The 27,606-nt window shown below is 46.3% G+C and overlaps 2 protein-coding genes across 4 annotated transcripts in view; one reads left to right on the forward strand and one right to left on the reverse strand.

The window, feature by feature from the left end:
• Window positions 1-13,131, forward strand: part of FAT2 (FAT atypical cadherin 2) — an 80,646-nt gene extending 67,515 nt beyond the window's left edge. Inside the window, exons 20-24 of the mRNA XM_038534974.1 lie at window positions 1,783-1,928; window positions 5,422-5,863; window positions 7,829-7,982; window positions 9,583-10,040; window positions 11,126-13,131. Coding sequence (XP_038390902.1) covers window positions 1,783-1,928; window positions 5,422-5,863; window positions 7,829-7,982; window positions 9,583-10,040; window positions 11,126-11,658 — 1,733 coding nt within the window. The 3' untranslated portion in view covers window positions 11,659-13,131. The remainder of the gene's footprint in view (window positions 1-1,782; window positions 1,929-5,421; window positions 5,864-7,828; window positions 7,983-9,582; window positions 10,041-11,125) is intronic.
• A 9,580-nt stretch (window positions 13,132-22,711) lies between these two features.
• The window catches only part of SLC36A1 (solute carrier family 36 member 1), a 58,980-nt gene continuing 54,085 nt past the window's right edge, over window positions 22,712-27,606 (reverse strand). For all 3 annotated transcript variants that reach the window (XM_038534975.1, XM_038534977.1, XM_038534976.1), the window contains one exon: window positions 22,712-27,196. In XM_038534975.1, the coding sequence (XP_038390903.1) occupies window positions 26,925-27,196 (272 nt within the window). In that variant the 3' untranslated portion in view covers window positions 22,712-26,924. The remainder of the gene's footprint in view (window positions 27,197-27,606) is intronic.

Raw genomic sequence — 27,606 nt, forward strand, 5'->3', positions numbered from 1 at the left:
ACTGGGGAATGTGGTTTTAAAGAGATGTGCTCCTGGGTGTCATTTCCAGAGTGTATTATTTAGAAAGTCTTGTGTGAGGCCTAGAATTGGCATCTTTTATTAAGTTTTTATTTTAATTCCAGTATAGTTAACATACAGTGTTGTATTAGTTTTAGGTGTACAATATGGTGATTAACAATTCTGTACATTATTCAGTGTTTGTCATAAGTGTACTCTTAATCTCTTCACCTGGTTCACCCAACCCCATCCACTCCCCTCTGGTAAACCATTAGTTTATTCCCTATAGTTAAGAGTCTGTTTCTTGGTTTCTCTCTCTCTCTCTCTCTCTCTCCTTGGAATTGTCATTTTTAACCAGCGTCTCAGGCAATTAACATTTTGGTGAAATACAGCATACAGAAGGGTCCATGTCCCATAGTGTACAGCTCAACTATTTTTCACAAGCCAAATACACCCATGTAACTGGCACTGATACAAGGATCACAACATGACTAGCTTCTCAGAAGCCCCCTTTGGTCTCTCTTCCAGTCACCACACCCATTGTGGGGAGATTTTAAAAATACAGATCCATGTGTGCTTCCAGAACTACTGAGTCATAATCTCTGAGGGTAGAGTCTGGCATTCTGTATTAGATGAGCACTGGGTGTTATTCTGTATGTTGGCAAATTGAACACCAATAAAAAAATAAATTTATTATTAAAAAAATAAATAAAACTCTCTAGCTGATCCTGATATTTAGCCAAGTCTGGGAATTCCTAGATAATCTAGATCATCTTCAATATCCCATCTATTAATGACCTACTACAATAGAATTGCTAGCAGCAGAGAGTTTTAGACCTAAGGGATGACAGACTCAGGATCTTGAAATCCCATGTGCCTCAGGCTTCATGGTTCTTTCTTTTCCTCATGGCTTTTGCTCCCTCTCTTCAACAATCTGGGACATCTGAGGCCTATACAACTCTTCTCCTTGCCTGTCCACTGATGAGCTTATTCACACTGAAGTTTTAGGGATTTAACAACTGGACTCACTTCTGGGGAGGGTACTGTTTGATATATATAACACAGCATTTCTCAAAGTGGGTCTACAGAATGCCATTTCTGAGAACTTTGAAGAGGTGGTCCACATAAGAGGGTCCCATGGTCAAATAAACTGGAGAAAGTCAAGTTTAAGAGGAGACTCCTGTCTCTGCAACTATGCGCTAGCAATTGCTACAGGGTGGTGCACATACAGGACTTCATAGAAGTTTACCCCCCTTCTTTGGTTACAGTGACTCTCAACCTCTCAGCAGTATTTTATCTGGTTACATCTTCTCAAACAGTTACACTCCTAATAATGAAAGGGAGATCTTGAGGCAAATGACCTTTATGGTAGTCCTGAAATCACACATATATACAGAATCCTCTCCATTCTTCCTCCTTCTTCCCCCAGTGATATCAGAAATAACACAGAAACTATGGAGGATAGAAATTTTGATTTTTACATGTTTAATTGGGTACATTTCTGGCTTGATTCTTGCTTTCTTAATGGTTTGAGCTTGTAGTTCCAGACTCAAGCTAGGACCCAAGGCAAGGGGCTCTGGGGCCAAAAGAAGGTGTGCAGGGTCATGGCCTCTGTCTAGCTGCAGTGACCCTGGCCAGGTACCTCCCCCTGACCCCCAAGAAGCCTCACTTCTTCATCTATAAAATGTGAGCAATATGACCCAAGGGTCGAATGAGACAAAGTTGGTTTGAAGATTCTGTGGAGACCTCTTCATGTGGAGCTGACATCTCCGGTTGCTTCTACAGGTACTGCCACAAGATTCAGTGGACAAAGCTTTGGGCGGTACAATCTTCCAGAGGCACAGAACTGGCACATCCATTTCCGCCTGAAAACACTCCAATCACAGGCTATTCTCCTGTTCAGCAATGAGACAGTGTATGTCTCCCTGAAGGTAAGGCACTGCCAGCCTGAGAGATTTCATGTGGGTGTGCCAGGCTAGGGAGGTAGGGACAACCTCAGGAACAGCCAAGAAGTCCAGTTTCTGGCAAAGAAAACCCTGCATAGTTTTCAGGGATGCTGGTGTGACTATTGGGTTAAGACACAAGACTTTCCAGTTGTGATGTCCAAAGCCCCCCTCAAATGGAAATATATATCCAAAAAACAACCAGAGGTTGGACTGCTCTGTGGGAGGAGAGAGAGCTTCTGAAGATGGAGAAATGGGAGGCCACTTAGCCATGGTGTGCTGTTGTTGTTTTATCACTTTTGCTGAGTAACAGACCAGCATTTTCCAAGATGAGTGGGAGGCTGGCTACCACTGGGGTGCTCAAGAATACAAACCCCAGCATTAAGTTATATGGGATCACATGGAATAAAAATGAATTTCCTTTCTAATGGTCTCTTAGAGCTTTCACCCCTACAAGGGGAAGACTGACAATAAACATAAACATAATAACTCAGAAAATTATAGTTTGTCCAAATGTGGTATGCTTTGGCTTAAAAAAAGGTTAAGGGGCAGGGCACCTGGGTGGCTCAGTGGTTGAGCATCTGCCTTTGGTTCAGGGTGTAATCCTGGGGTCCTGGGATCGAGTCCCACAGCAGGCTTCCCAAGGAGAGCCTGGTTCTCCCTCTGCCTATGTCTTTGCCTCTCTCTCTCCGTGTCTCTCATGAATGAATGAATGAATGAATGAATGAATGAATGAATGAATCTTAACTTTAAAAAGTTAAGGGGTATCAGCACTGTAGGGACTTGCAATTTTAAGTAAGATAACCAGGGAAGTCTTCACTGAGTTGGTAATTGCACCATAATATGAAGGGGATAAGGGAATTAGCTAGGTAGACATCTGGAGGAACAGCATTCTAGGGAGAGGGAATAACAATGCAAAAACATTTTGGTAGAAGAATGCTTAGCATGTTCAAGGAACAGTTCAGATGTGTATATGGCTTGAGTAAAAAAAGTAAGGGAGAGAATAGTAGTAGGAGTTGAGATCATAGGCCTCAAGTTCTCATAGGCCATTGAAGGACTTTGGCTTTTATTCTGAGCAAAATGGAAGGCATGAGAAGGTCTGAGCAGAGAATTGACATGATGTGACATATTCAAAAAGGTCATATGGCTCCTGTGTTGATAAACAACTTTAGAGAAACAAGGATAAAAGCAGAGAGATCCAGCCAAGAGGCTATTGCAATAATTCAAGTGAGAGTAGTGGTCCAGATCAGGGTAATGACAGTGAACTGGGAAGAAGAGTTCAGATTTTGGAGAGACTTTTGAAAGTAAAACCAACAGGATTTCCTAATGAATGAGGGCTGGGAGAGAAAGCAAGGAGTAATATGTGGGCCTGAATAATTGGAATGGAGTTGTTGCCAACAGAGCCGGGGAAGGATATGGGTAGAGCAGAGGGATGATCTGAATTTGAGGGATGATCAGAATTTCAGTTTTGGAGATGTAAGTATGAGATGCCTATTAGACTTCCAAGTGGAGCTGGATAAACAAGTCTAGTGTCTGTAGGAAAGGTCTGGGATAGAGATGAAGATCTGGGAGCCTTCAGCAAATACTTAGTATTGAAAGCTGTGAAACTGGATGAGATCACCAAAGGATGTAGATTGAAAAAAGAGTAGACCAAGGATTCATCCTTATGACACTCCAAATTGAGATGTCTGGGGAAAGAGAAGGATCCAACAAAGGAGACTGAAAATGTGCAACCAGTGATGTTGGAGGAAAACCGAGAGTATTGTATCCAGGAAACTGAATGAAGAACATGCATCATGAAGGAAGGAGTGACCAGCTGATAACATACTGCTGAGAGGTCAAGTGAGATGGGTAGTGATATTACTCATGGATTTGGCAACACAGAGGTTACTGAATACTCTGACACCAGTGGTTTCAGTATCATGGTGTGTGTGTGTGTGTGTGTGTGTGTGTGTGTATAATTTTGCTGCAAAGAGACAGCAAAGGAAGAAGGTCTTATCTAGGGGGAGAAGTGGGTTCAAGACAATTTTTTTAAAGATTAGAGCAATAAAAGCATATTTGTGTGATGACTGGAATGTACAGTAGAGAATGAACAAAGATATAGGGAAGAAAAAGGAGAGTCAATGGAAATTCATCCTTGAGGCACCAGGGTGGGACCTAGTACCTGAATGGAGAGACTGGCTTCCACCAAGGTCGATAGATGTGATGGTCAGAGTGCCTGCAAGTTCCCATTTGATTGCTGAGAGCAAGGATGGGGAGGGGAGCATCAAGGGTCTGAAGAGAGAAAAGTTGTGAAAATAGTCATCTGGGAGAGTAAACCAAGGAAGATGGCGCCATAATCAGGCACCACTTAGGGTGAGGGAAACTAAAAAGATATAAGCCAGCGGTTCTCAGACTTCTTGGTTTTCAGGACTTTTTAAGATTTCAGGACTCTTAAAAATAATTGAAAATCTAGGGAAGTTTTGTTTTTGTGGGTTAGAGCTATGAATTTTTCCAGTATTAGAAATTAAAACTGAGATGGGATGCCTGGGTGGTTCAGCGGATGAGCATCTACCTTTGGCTCAGGGCGTGATCCGGGGTCTGGGGATGGAGTCCCACATCAGGCTCCCTGCAAGGAGCCTGCTTCTCCCTCTGCCTATGTCTCTGCCCCCCTCTCTCTCTCTGTCTCTCATGAATAAATACATAAAATCTTAAAAAAAAAAAGAAATTAAAACTGAGAAATGTTAAAATCTTTATTAATTTATTTAAAAATAGCAAGAAACCTATTATATGTTAACATAAATATCATATGATTGTGAACAATAATTACATTGTCCAAAATTAGGAAAAAAGAAGAGTGGCACCGTTTTACATTTTTGCAAATCCCTCTTATGTATAGCTTTATAGTAGATAGCTGGATTTTCATTTTTACATCTGCATTCATCTGTTTTGATAGCACATGTCTGGAAATCACTGTATATTTGTGACAGAATGAGAGTAGAAAAGGCAAATAATTTTTTAGGATTATTGTGTAAAAATGGTGTCCCCTTGTGGGTCCTCTGGAAAAGTCTTGAAGACCCACTTTGAGAACCGCAGAACTGTTGAATAAGAGAACAGGAGTGAGGGAGGTTTTCTGTTTGGTTCTTGAGGGCCAACTTTGAGGAGTGCAGAACATAGGAGAGGCTTTGTAGAAGAATCCAAAAGACATAGTCTCGGTCAGCAAGGCTTCTCTGGGTCTCGGTTTCCTCATCTGTGAAACGCAGATGGCATCCCTCCAGACCATTCCATGGAGTGTGGTAAGGACCAAATGAGACCATAGATAGGCATTGAGGGCTTTCATACTCTACAAAGACAATGTTTAAAACAGCCTTGAAAATCACCAAATACTGCCTCTCTCATCCATAAAAATATAACCAACATTCTTTGCACCCTCAGCCTGTTAGCAGTGCTTTTTACAAGGACTTCTTGGCTTTGCTCATGGCCATCTGGGTTTTCTTTGCAGCTGGTCAACGGAGTCCTACAGCTGGAATACCATTGCCCAGGTGGTTTCCATGGAAATCTATCCTCCTGGCTCCACGTGAATGACCAAGAGTGGCACTCCATTGTGGTGGCGGAGACAGGCACTTCCATTCGCCTGTTGGTTGACGGCTCAGGCAATACCTCCCTTGCGCTCCCAGAGAACTGCCAGGGTCTCAGGCCTGAAGGAGACCTCTTTCTGGGTGGCCTTGTTCTCCTGCATTCTTCCCCGGTTGTGTCCCAGGGTTTTGAAGGCTGCCTGGATGCGGTCATGATCAACGGAGAGGCGCTGCAGCTGCTGGTCCACGGCAAGAGGGCATCAGGCTTGCTAGAGAGGCAGGCCCTGACCCAGTGCTGCTGGCACAGTGAGGACTGCAGCCAAAACCCATGCCTCAACGGCGGCAAGTGCTCGCAGACCCGAGGGGCAGGTAAGGTGCTGGAAATGGCTCCACGGCTTATCCCAGGAGGCGCCTCAGATGACCCCAGCCCGTTGAACTAGCGATCACATATCACTGAAGAGTTTACAAAGTATATTCCTCCAGCACAGCCCCATGAGGGAGAGAGGGGTTGAAGAAAGCCATGGATGGCTCCATTTTACAGCACAGGCAACTGCTGGGCTGTGTAAGGAAACCCAGATCGGGGAAGGAACTTGCCCAAGGGCACATGGCTGTTAAGTGTTAAGGTGCATTTGGGGTGCAGATCTCAAGGGAAAGCCCCCCCCAAATCCAAGTGTCTCTCTCTTCCCCCTACTGTCTCGTGAGTAACGGATTGGGATGGACTAGGTTTACACTAAGGGAAGCCAGCAGGCTTTGCTCTCGCTCAACCAGGACTGACTTTCTACTTGTTTGGATGGAGGACAGGCATGATCAGGGACCTCTGGTGCTGCAGGCTGAGGTCATCACACACCTCAGTGTTATCCCTGGGCTGTGCCAAGTTCTTCTCTTTTATTCCCCTTTAATCTATACTCAGCTGCCGTCCCTCTTCCCCAAACCCATAGGCAAACACTTAAAGTTTTTAAATGAGTTCTTGCAAAATGTATACTACTGACTTTACACAGGCTTGAATTTCTAATTACATAGGTGCCATATAAGTTTTTACACTTTTCCGTCCACATAGCCACGATTCATAGTCGTTGCTTTTATTGTGGCTCGGTACACCGATGGGTGTGCAGTCCCGTCTTCCCTCTCTACTCAGTTGGCACCAAACACCCTGGAAATCTTTCAACGATCCCACCTCCCAATCTTTTTAACATCCCACCTCCATCAACAATGCTGTGTGAATATCCTCATATGTATCTTGTGAACTGTAAGAGAACTTCCTACACACACACACATACACATACACACACACGCACACACACACACATACACACCATGCCGGGGATGGAATTCACATACCCAGAGAATGTAAATAATTATTTTAAATTTACATTCAGGGCCATGTTGCTCTTCAGCATGGCCACAGCAGCCTGCACTTCCACCAGCAGTGAGGGAGGATCCTAGATCTCTGTCAACACTTGGCATGATCCCATTTTCTCATTTTGGCTTGGATAATAGTATTGTCATTTCCAAAATATCTAAGGGGCCCGTCACGTCTGTCTGTCTGCACTACCAAGTGGCTATCGTCTCTCACCCTCGGGCCGGCCGCCTCCCTGTTCTCTTTTCTCTCCCTTCACCTGCGCCTGCCAGCAGGGCACCAGAGTGACCTTTATACAAAGCAGATCTCAGAGTGTCACTTTCCTGCTTGGAAACCTTGAAGTGGCTTCCCCTTGCTGTTAAGATAGAGTCCTGTTTCCTAATTCCTGCATTTGGCTCAGAGTGATGCTTCGGCCCCTCCCACCTCCCTGGCCCTGCAACCCCCACTCTCCCTTGGCTTGCTAAGCTCTGTTGTTTTATGATAATTAGTAATATACTGATACTATATACAAGTGGTTCAATAGGTTTGAATCCTATATTTGCCATTTCCTTGCTGGGTAATCTTGAGCAAATGTCATGCATTCTCTGTGCCTCATCTCCTCACCTGCCATCAACTTCTATGTGTCCCCTAATGAGGATGACATTAATCAATTGCAGAGTGGTCATGAGGCTCAAATGGGCCGATACATGCAGATTCTTGGCACGGTGACTAGCACTAAACAAGTGTCGTGTAGGATGATGAAGTAGAGCTCCATTACTATTCTGTAGATGCCTGTTCTCTGTAGACTATATATTTGAGGGCAGGGATCACGTCTTCCCATCCAGCCCGGCAGCAGTGCTCTGCAGGGTGCTTGTGACAGAAGGAGGTTCTCAATAACTAGACATGGACGCTCGGATCTGCAGACATGCTGAGGCCTCCCCTCTGTCCCAGAGGGCCTCTCAGCCTGCAGCTGCCTGAAGCTCTTCCCTCCCTCCCAGGCTATGTCTGCAAGTGTCCCCCCCAGTTTTCGGGAAGGCACTGTGAACAAAGAAGAGAGAACTGCACGTCCATGCCCTGCCTGGAAGGTGGCACTTGCATCTCATCTCCTGAAGGTGCCTCCTGTAACTGCCCTCACCCTTATATGGGAGACAGGTAAGTGCAGAGGGGCCACCTGCCATTGGCTCCTCACCCTGGGTGGGCACTGTTCGGAAATGACCTCTGCACTCTGCTCTCCAGAGAAGCCAATGGGAGACCAGGAGCTGAGTGCTCCAGCGACCTGGCTATCTGGCTTTTCCCATGTGCCGAGGCTTCTCCCTCCAGCCACCTACGCCAGAACACTCAGGGAAGGAGGGTTCTTATGAACATTTCCCAAGCCTTGTTCTAAACCTACTGAGTCAGACTCATTAGGCTGGGGCCCGGGAATCTGCACTTCTCATCAGCTCCTCAGGCACTTCTGATTTTTGCTGAAGTCTGAAAATGGCTGAAGTTCTTATTCTCTGGTTCTGGACTGTGACTTCCCAGAAAGTGGCCAGGGAACAATGACTCCTTCAGGTACAAACACTGCTGTAGGTCTCAAACCCCGCTGCAAGCTACCTGTGCTCCATAGTGTGCTGGCCTGGGGGACTGCAAGCATCCTTAGATCCCTAGAATCCCAGAGGTCTAGAGGCTTGGTGATTATCTGCTTTCATAACCCTCCAGTTTGGGAGCTTTTAAAAAATCATCAGGGATACTTGTGAAAAATAGATTTCTGGACCAGCGATATCAGAATCTCCAAAGAATGAGACCTGGGATTCTATCTATAACAAGCTCCCAAGGGATTCCCCTTCCTGTCAGCTTGTGCATAAGACAGCCAATGATACAGTCCACTCACTCACCTTACAGATGGGGAAACGAAGCCCTTAGAGAAGGAAATGGCTTGTCCAAATCCCCTCATGTGTTTATGACCCAAGTCCGTTCCCTCAGCACCTGGCATTCCGGCCCCACCGCACACCTCACTCTGCAGTAGGTGTGCTGGCAGGACACGTCCTGGCTGAAAGTGGTAGTGTTTGCATTTTAAAAGAGGAACTTGGGAATGACAATGTCTAACCCAAAAGGACAAAGTGTTGGTGGTGAAATTGTAGACACTGAGACTCAAACAGGCTGCGGGGAGCCTTTCCCAATAGCCCTCAAAAGTAGATGAAACTGGCCACGGAAGCCTCCTAGGAGCCTTACACCATGGAATGCCAAGCTGACGGTGACAATTCCAAGTGCTCTCTCTGAACGGTTGTCCAATGGAAGGTCTGTGCAGGACCACATTGGGTTCTGTGACCTCCTGAAGAACAGTGGGTAACACTGGTGGTGTCCAGCTGCCATGGCTGGGTGCTGCTGACTTGCAGCAGGGACTCTGGCATTACTGCTGAGGACAGCTGGCTCAAATGGGCTGATACATGGGGTTGGAAACCTCACCTCACTGGTGGAGTGGATAGCCAATGCCTGAATCTTATGAATCAAAAATAACAGATGTGCCCAGAGCCTAGATTCCAAATGGTCATGAATGAAGTTGTAACTGACTCCCACACCTTACTGGTGGAAGATGGAAGGCTCTGATGTTGATATGTGTGATTGTTATCATCTGCTGCCTTTTTGTTCTTTTTTTTTGGTTGAAAACTGAGAAGGTAGGCTTGAGTGCAGGGGTCCATAAATTTTTGTGAGAGGGGACATGGAAAGGGAAGTACAGCGACTCAACCCCCTGACTCCTTCTCTGTCTCTGCAGGTGTGAAATGGAAGCAAGGGGCTGCTCAGAAGGACACTGTCTAGTCACCCCTGAGATCACAAGGGGGGACTGGGGGCAGCAGGAGATTCTGATCATCATAGTGGCCCTACTGTTTATCATTTTAAGCACCACTGGGCTTCTCTTCTACTGCCGCCGTTGCAAGTCCCACAAGCCCGTGGCCATGGAGGACCCAGACCTCCTGGCCAGGAGTGTTGGTGTGGACACCCAAACTATGCCTGCCATCGAGCTCAACCCGCTGACCACCAGCTCCTGCACCAACCTGAACCAACTGGAGCCCAGCAAGACCTCGGTTCCAAATGAACTTGTCACTTTCGGACCCAGCTCTAAGCAACGGCCAGTGGTCTGCAGTGTGCCTCCCAGACTCCCGCCAGCTGCGGCCCCTTCTCACTCCGACAATGAGTCCATCATTAAGAGGACATGGTCGGGTGAAGAGATGGGTCAGTATAGCCAGAGGCCCTCAGCCTCTGGAATTGACAGAATAGGGTGATAGACCTAAACACTCCATTATGTGAGGCCGCCATCCAGCCCAGTCCCTTGGGATGGAATATGAAGGGATGTGCTCAAGGTCACAGGGCACTAGTAGGCTGGACCAGATGCCACGTCTCTGGACTCAGAATCTGTGGCTCATTGCACCACTGCACCATGAACTCCTCCTCTAAATTCCAACTCACTCCATAGGATTGACATCAATGGCAGAAACCTGTAGACCCTGGCTAGGTGTAAATGGGATACCTGGGGTGAAAGTGGGGCTTCTGTTCCTTTGTGGTTTTCTGGGAAAGGCAAGAGTAGTAGTCTAAGCTTCTGATCACCCAATCTGGAGGTGTGGCACCCCCTGGGCTAGACCTGACTGACCTAGAGGGGGGATCTTCACCTCACTCTCATCTTTGGCTAAAAAGGAGGTGAATTTGTAAAGCACTTTATATTTTCTGGCTTATCCACCAATAGTTTAAAGGTATTTTCATAAACTTTTTGCTGATAGGGTAATCAGGGCCCATAAAGACACAGTAACTTGTTCTAACTCACGCAACTATTCAGTAGCAGGGACAGGGCGAAGACCAAGGATGCCTGGTCTCTGATCTTCCAAGCCACATCTCATGCAGTCACCCTCTGTGACAGATGCCATCACCCCTCACCCCCCCAGTCCAAAATGTGTGTCTGTTTCCTTCAATTGAGGAGACATAAGTCATTGGTAGGAGTTGGGATGGAGTTGCTGTCTCTAGCAGTGGCGAGTGGGTTGCATGGAGTCATCCATACTCTTCCTTATTCACTGACTCTTGGATCATTGGTACAGATGTGCTATTTGAGCTGGCTTTGGGTTAAACCCCTGGCCTTGACGTTGGCCCTGTTGAATTCTAGATATCAATCTAAGCTGCCACAGACAACTCATACAGATGGCCACATACCCACCCAGTCTTTTGCCCATTTGTACCACATGCAGAATTATGTATAGCAGTGATAAGGCCTGCTGAAACCTTCACCAGGGAAACTCGGAGCTCATTTGTCTCTATCTTGTCATTTTCAGTGTGCCCCGGTGGAGCTACGATCTGGCCCCCAACTTACTCCAGGAAGGAATGCTGGGAATACCCCCACACTGAAATGACCCCTGGCCCTCTGCCGCCATCGCCTCACCAGCACCAGATCCAACCTGTGATGCCGGACCCAAGTGGCCTCTATGGGGGCTTTCCCTTTCCACTGGAGCTGGAAAACAAGCGGGCACCCCTCCCACCCCGTTATAGCAACCAGAACCTGGAAGATCTGATGCCCCCACGGCCCCCCAGTCCCCGGGAACACCTGCTGGCCCCCTGTCTCAATGAGTACACAGCCATCAGCTACTACCACTCACAGTTCCAGCAGGGAGGGGGAGGGCCCTGCCTGGCAGAGGGGGGCTACAAAGGGGTGAGTATGCGCCTCAGCCGAGCTGGACCCTCTTACGCTGACTGTGAGGTTGGGGCTGGGCATCCCACAGGGCGGGGCCAGCCCCAGGCTCCCCCCAACTATGAGGGCTCTGACATGGTGGAGAGTGATTATGGGAGCTGTGAGGAGGTTATGTTCTAGCTGTCCTCAGAGGAAGGCAGGTAGGAGGGCAAGGACTTGGCACCTTCCTCCTGTCTTCCAGGAGTGAGTTGAGCATGGCTGGAAAAGTGGGAAGGAAGCCCTCATACCCAGTCCAGGCTGCCATATCTTGAAACGTGCTCTTACAGACCCCCAGGTAGTCCCTGAGGATGGAGGGAAGTTGAGGGTAGAGCTCCAAAAACAGCACTAGGGCCTCCAGCAGAATGGGGATGTACAGAGCAGTTAACCGTGGAAAACCAGGACAAACTGATTCCTGGGACCAGCAAGAGGCAGTCTGTCTCACTGATTATCCTCTCTCTGTCCCCAGGGAGGCAGCTGTCAGGGAGCATTCTTACACCCGCCCACAGATCCATTCCAGAGGCAGAGGCAGAGGCAGAGGCAGGTCTACCCCTGACAGGCAATCACTACATCAGCTACAGAGACAAGGTCCAGGGTCACCTGACCCTGGAGGGCCACAGGTATCCTCTTGGGGCTGAGAGGTGAGCAATGCACCTGTGCATCCTGCCTCATTCATACGTAAATGCAGCATCTGCTCTGTGTGAGGCACTGTGCTAGGCATGGGGCACGATGTGAATGAAGGCGACAAGGGCTTCTGAGGAGCACCACTTGACCTCAGTCTCCTGAGGCCTCACTCCACGAATCCAGAGTCCAAGGAACTGGCTCCACCTCTTTAAGTCATATGACTTTCCACGAGCCAGGGCCTGCCAAGATTCATGCAGCCCTGAACCTTCTTTGTTAAAGAATGCAGACCTCATGGAACTCTGGGTTCTTCACCCCAAGTTTCTCAAGCACTTTGGTCCAAAGGCAGGCAGGACGTAATTCTTTGTTTTTAAAATTCTTAGGCACTTTTCAATCTTGCTGCCTGGATGAGTTGCCCCAAAGGGATTTTTCTTCCCTAGACATAAGGAACTAAGAACTCCCCATTCAGGGCATCAGGGCAGGGTAGAGGCGTGGAGCTGGACATAAGTGTCCAGGCTGGACACTCTGCCTTTTCCTGCCCCTCCATCTCAGATGCCTGCCAATCTAAGTGTTACCTGCAGTGACTCAACCCTATGCATGGAGGGTCAATGTGGGCACGTGTCTGCACATGTGGGCACCTCATGTATAGTATGTGTGTACACGTGTAGAGTATATGTAGCCAACAGTGGCAGGGACCAGAGGATTCTGGTGGGCCTTGCCACTCCCTTCCTCTACCAATCCCTTTCTCTGGTCCATTGACTTTTCATTCGTGTTGCTTCTGGAGACAAAAGTCAAAAGGAAGAGCAATAGAGACTCTCACCCACAGGGTTGCTGCTTATGGCGAGAGGGAGCTGTGTGGGTGAGGGCGTATTCGTGCGAGTGGCTCACAGCTGTGTGTGTGACTGTGTGTGAGTGGCAGGATGCATGGTTTCATTGATCACTGGTTGTTGTTTTTTTAATAATAAAGTGTCTTTTTTACGGTTATTTTATCTGTCACTTACCTGTTTGACGTTGGTCAATAATTTGTTTTTTCCCCTGTCAGTCTAGCTAGTCTAGTCTTCTGGGGGAGGGGCCTGTGTACTGATTTTCAGGTGTTAGCACTTGGGGCAGCTGCTCAACCCCCCCCCCCCATTCAGGGCTCAGTGAGTGATGTTTATCCTGTTTATCCGGTGAGGCCACCATGAGGCTCAGTGGGGGTTGTTTACCCCGTGAGGCCCCAGGAGGAACAACCACAGTGGCAGCAGCCAGCTCTGGAGCCCCTGGATTCAGCTCCCGCAGTAACTACAGAGCTCTCAGTCTGCAGGGGCCTGGATGCTCCGGTGGTGGGGCTGCTGATCTGCTCAGCTAGTGGGGGGGGGGGGGGGGGGGCGCGGCACGCCTGGGCGCAGGAGTGTCCTTGATCCTGTTTAAGTTTGGGTCAGGGGAAGGGCCTGAGGGTCTCTGGGCCCCTCCAAGCTGAGGTTCATGGAATATGAGGACTAGAAGGGATCCCCCCTTGAGGTCATCAAGCACTGTGATTCCCAAACCTAGCAAAATGGCTAAAATATAGCCCCAACGTCAGATATACAAAATCAGAATCTCTGGGGGCGAGGCCCAGGACTTTCAGGGAAAAACATCTCTAATTCAACACAACTGCCCACAATCAGGGGCAAGTCCACTAATCAGCAAGTGAGTAAATAAATGGCCTGGGGCAAGACTTCAGGACTTGCACCAGCACCCCCTGCACCACATGACACTGGTAGGGGAGAGTGAGCTTTATAGCACAGGTCTTAGGAAGCCAGCCCTCCTGGGGTCCGGAGCCAGCCTACGCCTGAGGCTCCACGGGCTCACTTCACAGCCCAGCTGGATATGCATGTCACTGGGCAACTGTGACACGAGCTTGCAGGTGACACCAAGACTGGCAAGCCCAGGCCCTGCTGCTGAGTTCCCAGTAGAGGTGGGCAGAGAAGGCACATCCATGGGGGGCACCAGAGTACATCGTGGCACCGGAGCCTGACAGGCTGGGTTCCAAACCCCCTCCGCCACACACCAATGTGGCCTCAGGCAGGTATGAATTGGCTTTCTGTTTTTTTTTTTTTTAGAACAATAAACAACAAATGGTGACCATTGTACTAGAGAATAATACCAGATAGGGGATCCCCTGGTGGCGCAGCGGTTTAGCGCCTGCCTTTGGCCCAGGGCGCAATCCTGGAGACCACAGATCGAATCCCACATCGGGCTCCCGGTGCATGGAGCCTGCTTCTCCCTCTGCCTATGTCTCTGCCTCTCTCTCTCTCTCTCTCTGTGACTATCATAAATTAAGAAAAAAAATTAAAAAAAAAATACCAGATAGTATGTAGATAAGGTTAGCTTATCAGAACTGTGCAGGATAGTCCAGTGTTGCCCAGATTTCTGTTTTTTTGCTTGCCACTTTTATGATTTTTGCCTAATACCACCTGTATCATTATTCACTTTACAATTTTTAGTGCATTCCAATTTTTTTAAAAAATATTTTTATTCACCTTAAAATGACATATCCACAAACTAAAGGATTTGAAAGTTACTGTTTTTTCCTAGAACACATGAAAACATATAAACATTCAGATTTTTTTAAAAAAAAAATTTATTCATGAGAGACACAGAGAGAGAAGCAGGCTCCCTGCGGGGAGCCCAATGCGGGACTCAATCCCGGGACTCCAGTATCACACCCTGAGCCAAAGGCAGACAATCAACCGCTGAGCCACCGGGCATCCCAACATTCAGATTTTTAAAATGACTGTCCAGGGTCTGCTAAATCAACTGTGGAAGATGCTGATGTAGTGCATCTTCATTCCTGCTGTTCCTCATCCCAAGGCCCACAGGGGAGAAGATGAGACCCACATTCAGGCCTGCACCCAGCTTGGTTATCTCCCTACAACACAACTTGCTCTCCTTTTCCTGGATGGGGTTGCCTGTCTCCACCCAGCCCACCTTCCCCCACCCCCCACAACAGGCCCCTCCTTTCCTTTGTCTTCCCGAGCCTGCACCTTCATGTACCAACCACCAGAGGGCGCTCTGGGATCAAGACTCAGCCTACTGAGCGGTAGGCGATCCCAAGGTTTTCAGGGAAATTCTTCAGTCTCAAGTCCCTGGGGCTCTGGTTCCAAACGTCCTGAGTCTTACACAGCGTAACAGTGGCCAAGAAAGGCAGAGACGCATGTTTCTTGACTTCCCGGCTGGGTGTCTTTACAGCTGACCAAAATCATCTTTGCTACCACCACTCACTGGGGCACTTGCCGTATGACAGGTGCGGGGCAAGCACTGGACAGATTTTGCCTCATTTAATCCTCACAAAACCCAGCAAGGTAAGTACCGGGACAGAGGGACAGAGGGACAGAGACATACATAAATTAAGTGGCTTGTAACTTAAATTAGTGATTTAAAGTGAGGTCACCCAGTTCACAGGTGGCAGGGCCGGGATTTAATCCCAAGGCAGTCTGACTCCCAGTTTTGCCTTACATTTGGGTTCATGAGACAAACTGCAGACACAAGACATCAGGGGATGGAGGGTCAGCAGCAAGGAGGACTGACAGGGCTTAGTCTAATGAGTTCATGGGCCAAGAGTGTCACCATAATTCTAAGTTGTATTAACAGCCAGAGGGTCCGGATCCTGGGAGGTGGAGTCAGCGCAATCCTGGGGCTCTCAATCCCAAACCAGTCCTGTGATCCTGTGCCTAGTTCTGAGGCTGGACCTGAAGAGCACCACGGCAACCTTGAGCATTGCTAGAGGGCACCGGGAGGGGTGGGATTGAGGGCTCACAACTATTTCCAGCATGGAAGGGCAACTGGAATTCACCAGACAATGGTAAAGGAGCTGTAAGCCTGCTCACTTGGAGGGCCATGGAGGGAGGCCGGGCCAGCACAGCTGCACCATCACATGGGGTTTATCAGGGCCTAACAGAGAAGGCCAATGTATCTTCCAAAAACTGGAGCAATGCTCTGGAGGGGACATGTGAGGTCTTGGGGGGAAGACTTAGGCCATGGCTAGAACCTCAAAATGAGCATCCCAGGTGAAGAAAAGCAGAGCCCAAGGCCTTGGGGAGGAAGAACATTCTCTTTTGGACTGAAGATTATGGAGATTCTGAAAGATAAGAGTTGAGAAAAATGAAGTATATAAAGTTTTGAGATATGGAGTGATTTGCCCAAGGCCAGTGGCTAGTTTTGTATAGAACAGGTGGTCCATCCTGAAATCCCATGGTGAATGGGTAAATGCCAGCCTATGAGGGCATCTGGGCCCAGATGCTGGACAACAACCCATACTTCAGTGTCTAAAGACATACTTTAGAAGACCTCTAAAGGTCTTCTGATAGCTCTGTCTTGAGGAGAGGCACAGAAGGTCTCACCAAGTAAAGAGCAAAAACTTTCTCAAGGACCCCGCTGGGAAAGGACAAGCCTTTAGAATTTTCTCAAGATCCCTCAACAAATCTATAGGGTGAAACCAAGGAAAGTGCTTGGTTAGACTGATAGAAAACAAAAAGTAAATGCAGTGAGTCAACTCCTTAGAGGATAGACATCATGCTCTACTAAAGGAAATCACGCTGAATTTAGTAATCAGCTAATTCCAGATACAATATTAGTCCCACAGCCAGGTACTGGGAGATCAAGTCTGATCCGAACAATGCCTCCAATAGCTCATGATCTAGGGAGTGGCCAAGTAGTCACAGATCTCTAGCATAAGCAGAAGATGAGGCTAACTGGAGAAGAGATGTTATTGCTCTTGAGAAAGGAGCCATTAAATTATGACTGACATAGCCAGGGAAGGTTCTAACGAGCAGCCATCTGAGCTGGATGTTAAAATTGAGCTTTCAGTTTAGCACAGAGGGAAGGGCCAGGCAGGCTAAGGGAAAAGCTCAGAGTCAAGGCCTAGGGGTTTAAAGTATTTGGGCAGTGGTGGGTAGTCCCAATATGTTGGGGTTGGAATGGGGGGGGTGCCTTAGGCATTCAGACTAGGGCCTGGAAATGTTCTATGTCCACTGAGGGGTGTGAGTGATGGAGTTAGTGGCAGAGAGGCAGATCTCAGGGGCAGTATGAAGTTTGGAGTCAGACAGACCTGCTCCACCACTTAGGAAATGTATGATCTTGGTTAAGTTATTGAGCCGTTTACGCCTCAGTCTGCAAAGTGGGGATATTACCAGCATCTTCCCTCACTGAACATTGAGTACTAGAAGAGATAATATAGGTAACATGTTTAGCATAGTGGCATAGTAAAGGCTCAAAAGTTGTTATATATTTTATCACTACTATTAAAAAGGCAGATCGTTTTGTAGTATCCATAACCATACACTTACCCTTCCTTGTTCAATGGCCAAGATAAAAAAAAAAAACCCATCACTCCAGCTAGGGATAAGGAGGAGCTAAATGTATTATGGCTGTAGTTCTCAATAGGAGAGAGGGTGATTCCCCCCACCTAGCCCCCCACACAAGGGTACCTCTGGCAATGTCTGGAGACACTTTTGATTGCTACAACTGGCATTTAGTGGCTAGAGGCCAGGGATGTTGCTAAACATCCTACAGTGCACAGGGCATTCTCCACAGCAAAGAATTATTCACCCCCAAAAGTACATAATACCGAAGTTGAGAAACTGTTCTAAGGAAACATATGTGGGCTTTATGCAGTACTATAGCAGCTGGGAACCTGGGCTAAGGGAGAAGTATACTTTTTTTTTTTTTTTTGTCTTCTGAACAGAGAAGTCTGGACTCTAACCCAGATTCTTTTTTAATTTTTTTATTGGTGTTCAATTTGCCAACATATAGAATAACACCCAGCGCTCATCCCATCAAGTGTCCCCCTCAGTGCCCATCACCCAGTCACCCCCACTCCCCACCCACCTCCTCTTCCACCACCCCTAGTTCGTTTCCCAGAGTTAGGAGTCTCTCATGTTCTGTCTCCCTTTCTGATATTTCCCACTCATTTTTTCTCCTTTCCCCTTTATTCCCTTTCACTATTTTTTATATTCCACAAATGCATGAGACCATATAATGTTTGTCCTTCTCCGATTGACTTATTTCACTCAGCATAATACCCTCCAGTTCCATCCACGTTGAAGCAAATGGTGGGTATTTGTCATTTCTAATGGCTGAGGAATATTCCATTGTATACCTAGACCACATCTTCTTTATCCATTCATCTTTCGATGGACACCGAGGCTCCTTCCACAGTTTGGCTATTGTGGACATTGCTGCTAGAAACATCGGGGTGCAGGTGTCCCGGCATTTCATTGCATCTGTATCTTTGGGGTAAATCCCCAGCAGTGCAATTGCTGGGTCGTAGGGCAGATCTATTTTTAACTCTTTGAGGAACCTCCACACAGTTTTCCAGAGTGGCTGCACCAGGTCACATTCCCAGGGAGAAGTATACTTATGCCAATAATAGCAGTTATGGCATGTGGTTTTGCTTATTTACAAAGAGGCACCATTCTGGAGTCTACATTTATCAGATTAAGTACCAGGGTGAATACAAAACAGTAGATAATCCAACAATGTATAAAAATAATAATATGCCATGACTAAGTAGGATTTAATCCAGATAAGCAAGACCAGTTCAATATTGAAAAGTCAACTTAATCCGCCATATCAATAAGTGAAAAAAGAAAAGCCATAGATCATATCAATTGATGGAGAAAAAATTTGACAAAATTCACTTATTTGTGATTTAAAAAAAAATCTCTCAAGGATGGATGGCTCAGTGGTAGAGTGTCTGCCTTCGGTTCAGGGCATGATCCTGGGGCCCTGGGATTGAGTCTTGCATCAGGCTCCCCATGGGGAGCCTGCTTCTCCCTCTGCCTATGTCTCTGCCTCTCTCTCTCATGAATAAATAAAATATTTTTTTAAAAAAATCTCTCAGCACGGAAATAGAGGGGAACTTCCATAAAAATCTTAAAGCTTATATCATACTTAGTAGTGAAAGACTGAATGTTCTCTCTATAAGATGAGAGACAAGGCTAGAATGTTCACTCTCACCAACTCTTTTTTTTTTTAACACAGTGCTAGAAGTTCTAGCCATTGCAATAAGAAAAAAAAAAGTACATAGACTGGGAAAAAAAGGAAATACAACTATTTATATATGCAAACAACATGACTATATACACAGAACATTCCAAGTAACCTTGACAAAAACTCACAGAACTACTGAGTATAGATAGGTTGCAGAACACAAGATTAACATGCAAAAATCAATTGCATTTCTATAGACTACCAATGAACACATGGAAATTGAAATTAAAAACACATTACCATTTAAAATTGCTCCAAAGAAAATTAAATATTTTAGGTGTACATCCAAAAAAACATTTACAAGATCTGATAAATAGCTAAAATAAAAAATAATGAAAACACCAAATGCTGATAGAAACTGGGTCACTCACACATTGCTGGTAAAATGTAAAATGGTACAGCCACTCTGGAAAATGCTTTGCAAATTCCTTTTAAAACTAAAAATGGGCTTACATACAAGTCAGCGATTTCACTCTTGGATATATATTCCACAGAAATAAAAACTTATTTTCATGCGGGAACTTGTATGTAAATGAATATTCATAGCAGCTTTATCTGTAATAGCCAGACCTGGAAACGATGCAGTTTAACAATGGTTAAATCAACTGTGGTACATCCACACCATGGAATATGACTTTGCAATAAAAAAAGACAAACTATTAAAACAGGCAACAATTTGAATGATCACCAACGAAATTATACTGAGTGGAAAGCAGCCAACTTCAAAAGGGTACATATTGTGTAATTCAATTTATATGACGTTTGTGAAGTAACATAATGATAGAGATGAAGAACAGATTAGTGGTTGCCCAGGGTTGAGGATGTAGTAAGAGCGCAGGAGGTATGTCCCTATACAGACAGCATGAAGGAGTCTTGTGGTGATGGCACAGATAAGCATCTTGACTGTGTTAGTGGAAGCTATAAATATGATAAAATTGTTTACAGCCACACACACACATACACACACATACACATGTGCACATACAAATGAGTGCATATGTGACTGAAGAAATCCAAAAGAGTTCTATATATATTGTGCCAACATCAGTTTCCTGGTTTTGGTCATGTACTATAGTTATATAAGATGTTAACATTGGGGGAGCCTGGAAGAAGGGTGCACTGGACCTCCCCATACATTTCCTTGCACCTGAATCCATAATTACTTCAAAGCAGAAAGTTTTAAAATTTCTAAGACTAACTTTTAAAATATAGCACTAAAGAAGACTGTCCAATGGCAAGTAAGCCAGGAAAAGGTGCAGGACAACACTAAGCATTAGGCAAATGCAAATTAAAACCACAAAGAGGTATTACCCTATACCCATTAAGCTGGCTAAAATTTAAAAGACCATAATATCAAGTATTGGTGAGGATATGGATGGAGCAACTGGAGCTTTTATAAATTGTTGGTCAGAACAGAAAATAGCGGAGTCACTCTGGGAAAACAATTTTCCAATTTCTTATCAAGTTAATATACACTTACCATACAAACCCACAATTTCACTTCTAGGTATTTACCAAGAGAAATGAAAACATATGTCTACATAAAGGTCTGTACATGAATATTTATAGCAGCTTTATTCATCCTAGCCAAAACCCAGAAGCAACCCAAATATCCACAATTTACAAATGAATAAACAAATCATGGTTCATCCATACAATGGAATATTATTCAGCAATAAAAGGAAAGAAACTACTGATAACAAGGCACGATACAGATGAATATAGAAAGGATTATGCTAAACGGAAAGAAGCCAGATATAAAGGCCTATATAATTAATGGCTGCATTTATGTGACATTCTAGAAAAGGCAAAACTAGAGACAGAAAAATCAGATCAGTTGTTGTCAAGGGCCAAGTGTAATGGGGATGGGATTGACTGCAAAGGAGCACAGAGGAACTTTTTAGGGTAAAACAAACATTCCATATCTTGATTGAAATGGTAGTCAAATGCATTTGTCAAAATTCATCAAACTGTATACTTTGAAACAGGTGAATTTTATTACCTGTAGATTATACTCAAATTTTTACCCCCAAATGGGGTGGGGGAGACCAATGACCAAGGATCTAGTAGAGTGCACCAGTTAAAGATACGCAGTTTCTTGCGTATGTCTGCTATAGGCAGAGTCTAAGGAAGCGAACCTACTTAGCAAAGAGCCCCAAGTTTAGGGTCCCAATTCAGTTCACTGTCACTCAATTTATGCCTCCAGCAGTTCAGTGGGTTTACATTGAGGGCCCTTGTTACCCGGAAGGGGAGATTATAGCCATTAAGTGTGAACATGAGCGGAACAAAAATGTGAAGAGGCAAACAATCTAAAAAGTTTCGAATGCTCTCCACAAAGGAAGTGAGCAAAACATGATTATAGTGAATAAATGCAAAACCACACAGCAGGTAAAACTGCTTTGGAGTCTTGGTTTTCTTCAATTCGGCTAATAATTCAGAAAGTGCTTTATAAGCTCTCATGCCCCGGCGGTTTAGAACATTCTCTCTAACCCTCACAATAATTCCTAAAGGAGGACCTCCCTCCTGAGGCTGTAACAGAGAGGAGGCGGCAGCCAGTGCCTTTGGGAAGTGCTTGTGTCCTGGAATAACAAGGCTTGCCTGTGCATCCTAATTCTGCCACTTACTGGTTGATGACTTGGAACAGTCACTGAATCCCTCTGACCCCACAATTCCAGAAATAAATATTGATAATCAAAAGCAGTCATAAAGCATTCCCTGTCTTCCTCTCTGTAAAGTGCTATACTTCAGAAGTGTGCCTCGAGGGCTCTGCTGTTGAGTGGGTATAATTCAGTAGCCACCCAAGACTGGTTTTCAGATCATCTTAGAGGCAGCTAACATAGTCTTGTTTTCCCTCTTAATGTGACAACAGAGGATGAGAGTTATCTCTTCCACTGCTCTAAAGTCAATTTCCCTGCTTCAAACATATATACATGCGTGGAAGGGGTAGGACTTCAAGGAATTGGCCTATATGATAGTCAGGGTTGGCAAATCCAAGACTTACAGGGTAGGCTGGCAACTCTTGTACAGGAGCTGATGCTGCAGTCTTGAGGCAGAATTTCTTCTTTCTCATTGAAATGTCAGTTTTCCTCTTAAGGCCCTTCAAATGATTGGATGAGGCCCACCCACATTTTGAGGACTAAGGCAACTGATTATAGACATCAACCACATCCACAAAATACCTTCAGAGCAACACTTAGAATAGTGTTTGATTGAATAGCTGGATTATTCGATATTACAGCCCAGCCATGTTAATACAGGAAACTAACCATCATACCTGTCAAGTACAATCATCTGACATACACAGACAGGGTTGAGAGTTCCTAATCAAGTTTTTAGGAAAAGCAGGAGTAAGCTAAGGAAGGGCTGAATTGTCTAACAGAAAAACAACTACCTGGCCCCTTTCTTGGGAACTCTCAATTCCATAAGTGGTTCTTTTATTTGGACTACTCCCCCGGATCATCTCTGTGACATAAACTACAAACATTTTGACCTAGTCAGATCTAGTAAAGACATCTGAGTGATATTTTTTTAAAAAGGCAAAAACAAAGATGCAGACTGCAACCTCTCAAAAATAAAAAATAAAACTCGTTTATTGATAAAGGAAAAGTTTAACACATGATACATGTGCAGAACACAAAAATTCTTCTATGAGCTCCTGCATGATCTACATCTCTACACATACCATGCGAGAAATAGACATCCATGTAGGCACATACACAGTATAATATACACGGCACTGTCTGGTTACCAAGACCTGGGGATGGTAGTTTCTCATATTCATTTTATTCACACATTCATTGACGTGGTTTACAAGAGAGTCACATAATTTTATTGTTCACTAAAACAAAACAACTTCCCCAGCATCACCTTGATTGAAACAAAAGAACATGGCTTAAAACAGGCACCCTCCACCCTCATCCCCCACTCCTCCTTCCAGTAACCACATATCAGCACCACTTACATCCCCTGGCCTGAAAATGGCCCAGTGGTACAAAGAACAGGGAAGAAATATCACAAGCTGATGCTGTCAGAGCAAACAGCCTTGCGAACAGCGGGACTAATTAAATTATCTAAAAGTATTGATCATGATTGCAAGCACAAACTACACCCTCTCCTTTTCCCCTAATGGTCTTGGAGATTTGTAATGTACTTTGGAAAATTTAATTCTAAGGCAGACTTTGGAGCCGACTCCCTAATCACGTTGTGCCACTTGGACTTTGTGTCTCTGCTGGAAGGAAGTGGCTTTGTGTTCCGACCAGGGCCAATGCCGGGGTCTGCCTTAACATCTGACTGGCTATGAAATAAAACCCACTGATGTGGACTCCTCTGCTGTGAGTAGTGAGTAGAGAGAGCTGTAAACAGAGATAAAGTGAGATTTTGCACTTCCAGAAAACATGAGGTGAATATGTAGTGTCAAACAGAGATGATATTCTATAATTCAGGAAGGGAGACATTTGAGAAGAAAAAAGGAAGCCAGAGAACAGGGCAGGGGGACAGATTTCCCTAAGATCCCTTTCTGGGATCATCACTTTAAGACAACTGAAAAAACTGCAAATTGTACCTTTCATGGGGGTAGAGTAAGTAGTGAGCACCAGCCAATGAATTTGGCTGGAGAGGTGAGGGGAAGAGAGGGATGGCATGAGCTGCAGGTTCTGAGCTAAGACACGACACACATTCACATACGGCTGGCCTGCGTTTGTGCAGGTGAAGGGCTCCTAGCCAGGTGGACAGCAGCACAATATAAATAATGACACTTGTAAATGTTGACAATGGCTAGAAAAATTAAATAGAAGACACCAGATCACATTCTTCCCAACGAATACCTGCATTCCGACTCTTCCCAACAGAGTGGGAAACCTCTTGACAGCAGCATATGCAGGAAGGAACGAGGGGCTCTGAGAAGCTACCTCTAGGCTAATGGAAATCTGAGGCTGCACTGGGGAGGCTGGGGAACAGACACAGCGCCTAACAGTTATGGGGCCAGAAAATCCCACAGTTTGCCTTTGGCCCTGCAGATGCAGCCTCACACTCCAGAGAGCCTTGCTCTGTTGCTCCTTGATCAGACTTCTGCTTATGCTGGGCCTTTTTTGCCAGGGACCAGAGCAGGACACAGGGAGAAGCTGGGCAGCTGGTTCCTGAGGGGCAATGGGAAGAAACCAGGGAAGGCTCTCCAACTGAAGAAGCCTCGTGGGCAGAAGAGTAAGCTTCCCTGAGCTGGCCCAGAGGGCTGCTTCCAGGAGAAGAGAAAGGGCTTCCTCTCACTTCCGTCTTCTGGCTGACCCTTTACTTGACACCTAAGTGCTAGCAACTGCACACTGAGAAAGGCCCACTCACAGGATGCCCTCACCCCCTCGGCCTGGGTCTTCTGAAGCAGCAAGAGCACAGGGAAAAGACCAAACAGGGAGAAGGCTGTGTCAAATTAGCTTCCAAAAACCCCGAAGCTAGCGCCATCTCTCCTCTCACCTCATTTCCCAGGCTAGGGACCCTGAAGCAATGAGGCTACATTTTGCTAAAGACCTGGGGCCAGAGGACCATAGTTATGCACCACCCAGTCCTCAGGTCCAGTCTTACTATTCACCTGGACAGGACGGCCTCTCGCAGCTTCCTGAGTCACAGACACTTCCACCACAGAAAATGTGGGGAGGACACACATCTGATCCCTTTCCTCTGGCACACGCCTTCTCACTGAAAACAACTCTAAGGACTGCCGTGGAAAGACGGCTAGATCCTGGGGCTTCCAAACAGAAGAGAACAACCCTTGAACCCAATCTGGTAACTTCTAGGCCTGAGACTTCATGGGGCACGCCGTTGCCACCTCCAGCTGGAGTCTTGGTCCTATAAGCCCCTATTGGCAACTACAGAAAGGGTGGTGAAAAGTATCGTTCTCCTCAGGGAGTCCAAGTCACAACTGATCACATGTCCCTTAGTTAATAAATTATTAGTAGGTTGGGAGTCACTGTAATGACAATTTGGCTTTGGAGCAGAAGAGAAAAGTAGGGCTGGGTCAGGGGATCACAGCCCTTACGAGCTTTGGTGAAACACACAAAAAACATGAGCCCTGATGACGCATGCTGCTCTCCAACTTTCGAGGTGAACTGCATCTCCAAGTAAGCAAGAGGCTGGTAACAGCAATGGAGGATGACCTTGTCCACATGCATGAACACACACACACACACCTCACCACACACACACGCACACAGCTCAGGGGATGGAGAGTTCATGAATGCCCTTCTGAATAGTTCTCACACTAAGAGGCAAGAAGAGACAGCTCAAACAAGGCAATTCACCTTTCTCTGCTTTCTCTGCAGTCTGTTCCCAAATCTCAAGGCTGACCTTGAGGTGAGCCATCACTGAGACTATTTCTGACACTCAGGGAGGCATGCAGGGGAGGGACGGGGTCATAATTAGTGTTTAGAACACAAGGGACCAAAGTCCCTACTGAGTGGTTCCCTTTAGAAGTCTAGGTCATGGAGGCAGCTTGGGGCAGGGCACTGCTTCTCCCTGTCCCTCGTTGATTGTAAACGACCAAGCACCACACATAGTATCAGACCAGCTGCTTCTTAATTCTATGAACTTAATTTCGCACTCTCTGTGCACACTGGCCTCATCTTCTCATGCACGGCAAAGTGTGGGTGTCTCCCCAACATACTGGAGACTGAACGCTACTGTGCCATGTGCCTGTCAGGGGCTGAGGCTGAAAAACAGGCCCAAGTGCACAAAGCACCCATCTTGTAAGCCTCCTGTGGACAGAAGCACATCCCACGTGGCCATTTTTTCCTTGGCCTAGTGCGCCGGCAAACATATCCTGAGTCCTTCATATCTTCTCAATATGAAATCAGGCTGGTCGATGGGAGGCAAAGTCCATGCCTCCCCACAGAGGTACACATTTAGATGATCCTGATTAAAACCTTTGGGGTACTCAGCCAAGAGTGCTGAGTACCAAAGCACACATTTCCTGGAGCAAGTTTCTTTTCCGCAGGAGAAGCCTAGTAAAAGTTTACTAAGGAAGGAACAATTCATAATAACCCCAGATCTAGAGACAGAGTCTAAAAACAGAAGCTAATTTTAAATAAAATATAAATATTTTCAATTTAGGCAGCACTTGATATCTTTCAGAAGCTAAAGCAACTAAGAATATAACATCGTGACCCACACAAGGAATTCAGAGAAGGTGTTGCTGAGGGTCACAAGCCAGAGAGAGTAAAAGATTAAAAGCTCCAGCTTTGGGGGCTGGTTTTAAACTACTAGGTAGGTCCAGGCACCTCCTGAATACTTGGATAGCTAGGAGGATACTGAGGTAAAATATTTGGGAGAGGTATGACAAAGAGAGAGGCCTAGCCTTATAAAGAGAGGGTGGTTCCCACTCATTTAATCCAGGCCTGGGCCTGGAAAAGAGAAAACATGAGGTGGGGGATGCTAAGATTTTTAAATAAAGTGAGCTGTGCAACAGGAATAAATCAAATGAGGTGGGTCAGAAGGGGGGGGTGAGTAAGGGAAGAGACATCATAAAGGAAAACAGTTGAAAAGTTCTGGGTTAAATAAGTACAAATGCACAGGGATGGCATTGCCACTAAGAGGGACTTCTGCATATCTGCTACCCATCCTCTCCTCTGCCCTCAGCCCCACCTGGCCCAGGGTACCTAGGTGTCAGCTAGAGGGGTTCCCCGACAGCAACCCTGCCTTCCCCCAGAGCCTGAACCCTACCCGAGGCTCTGGGGCCAGGTTCTGGGGAACACACAGAGGTGGGGTGGGTAGCTGCAGGGAATGCACCCAGATTGCTATACAAAGGCACTGGTGGAGTTGATGAAGATGGGAGCATTGCTTGGCTGGATCAGCTCGTAGAGGGCTTCATATGTCCCCACCACAAAGCCCACGAAGCCCAGGATGCTGATCAGGGCGTCCTTGGCGATGGTGAGGGGGCTCATGCCCTCCGAGTAGTACGTGGTGATCTCCAGGAGGGGCGGGATGATGAGGGCCAGGGCGCTGCTGCTCACAGACCCCACCAGAGAGATGACCAGGTCCAGGCGGGGGATGAGGATGGCCAAGACGCCTGTAGGAGAAGAGGACACACCTGTTCAAGACTACCCAGAGCTGGAAGAGACCTCCTCACTGCTGAGCAAATTTAGCAAATGTTCTTCCTCTAGAATGGAGAGCTCTGTAGAAACCCAGACATTATCCAGTCCAATCTCTCATTCCACAGATGAAAAAACAAATGCCTATAGGTATGGAACAACCTGGGTCTCACTGCAAGGTTGGCAGAACTAGACTAGAACCCAAATCACCTGGCTTTTGGCTTTTCCTGCCACAGAACATGACTTCTATCTTTCTGGAGCAAAGGAACTAAATTACATTCCAGGATAGTCTGGTCCCCACCAGAGGAGATAGGCTAGAGCAGAAAGGGAGGTGGACTTGAGTGGTCATTTTTGTACCACTGAGGGTACCTCCAACACTAACATTTCT

This window comes from Canis lupus, chromosome 4, assembly GCF_011100685.1.
Source record: "Canis lupus familiaris isolate Mischka breed German Shepherd chromosome 4, alternate assembly UU_Cfam_GSD_1.0, whole genome shotgun sequence".
Taxonomy (NCBI): domain Eukaryota; kingdom Metazoa; phylum Chordata; class Mammalia; order Carnivora; family Canidae; genus Canis; species Canis lupus.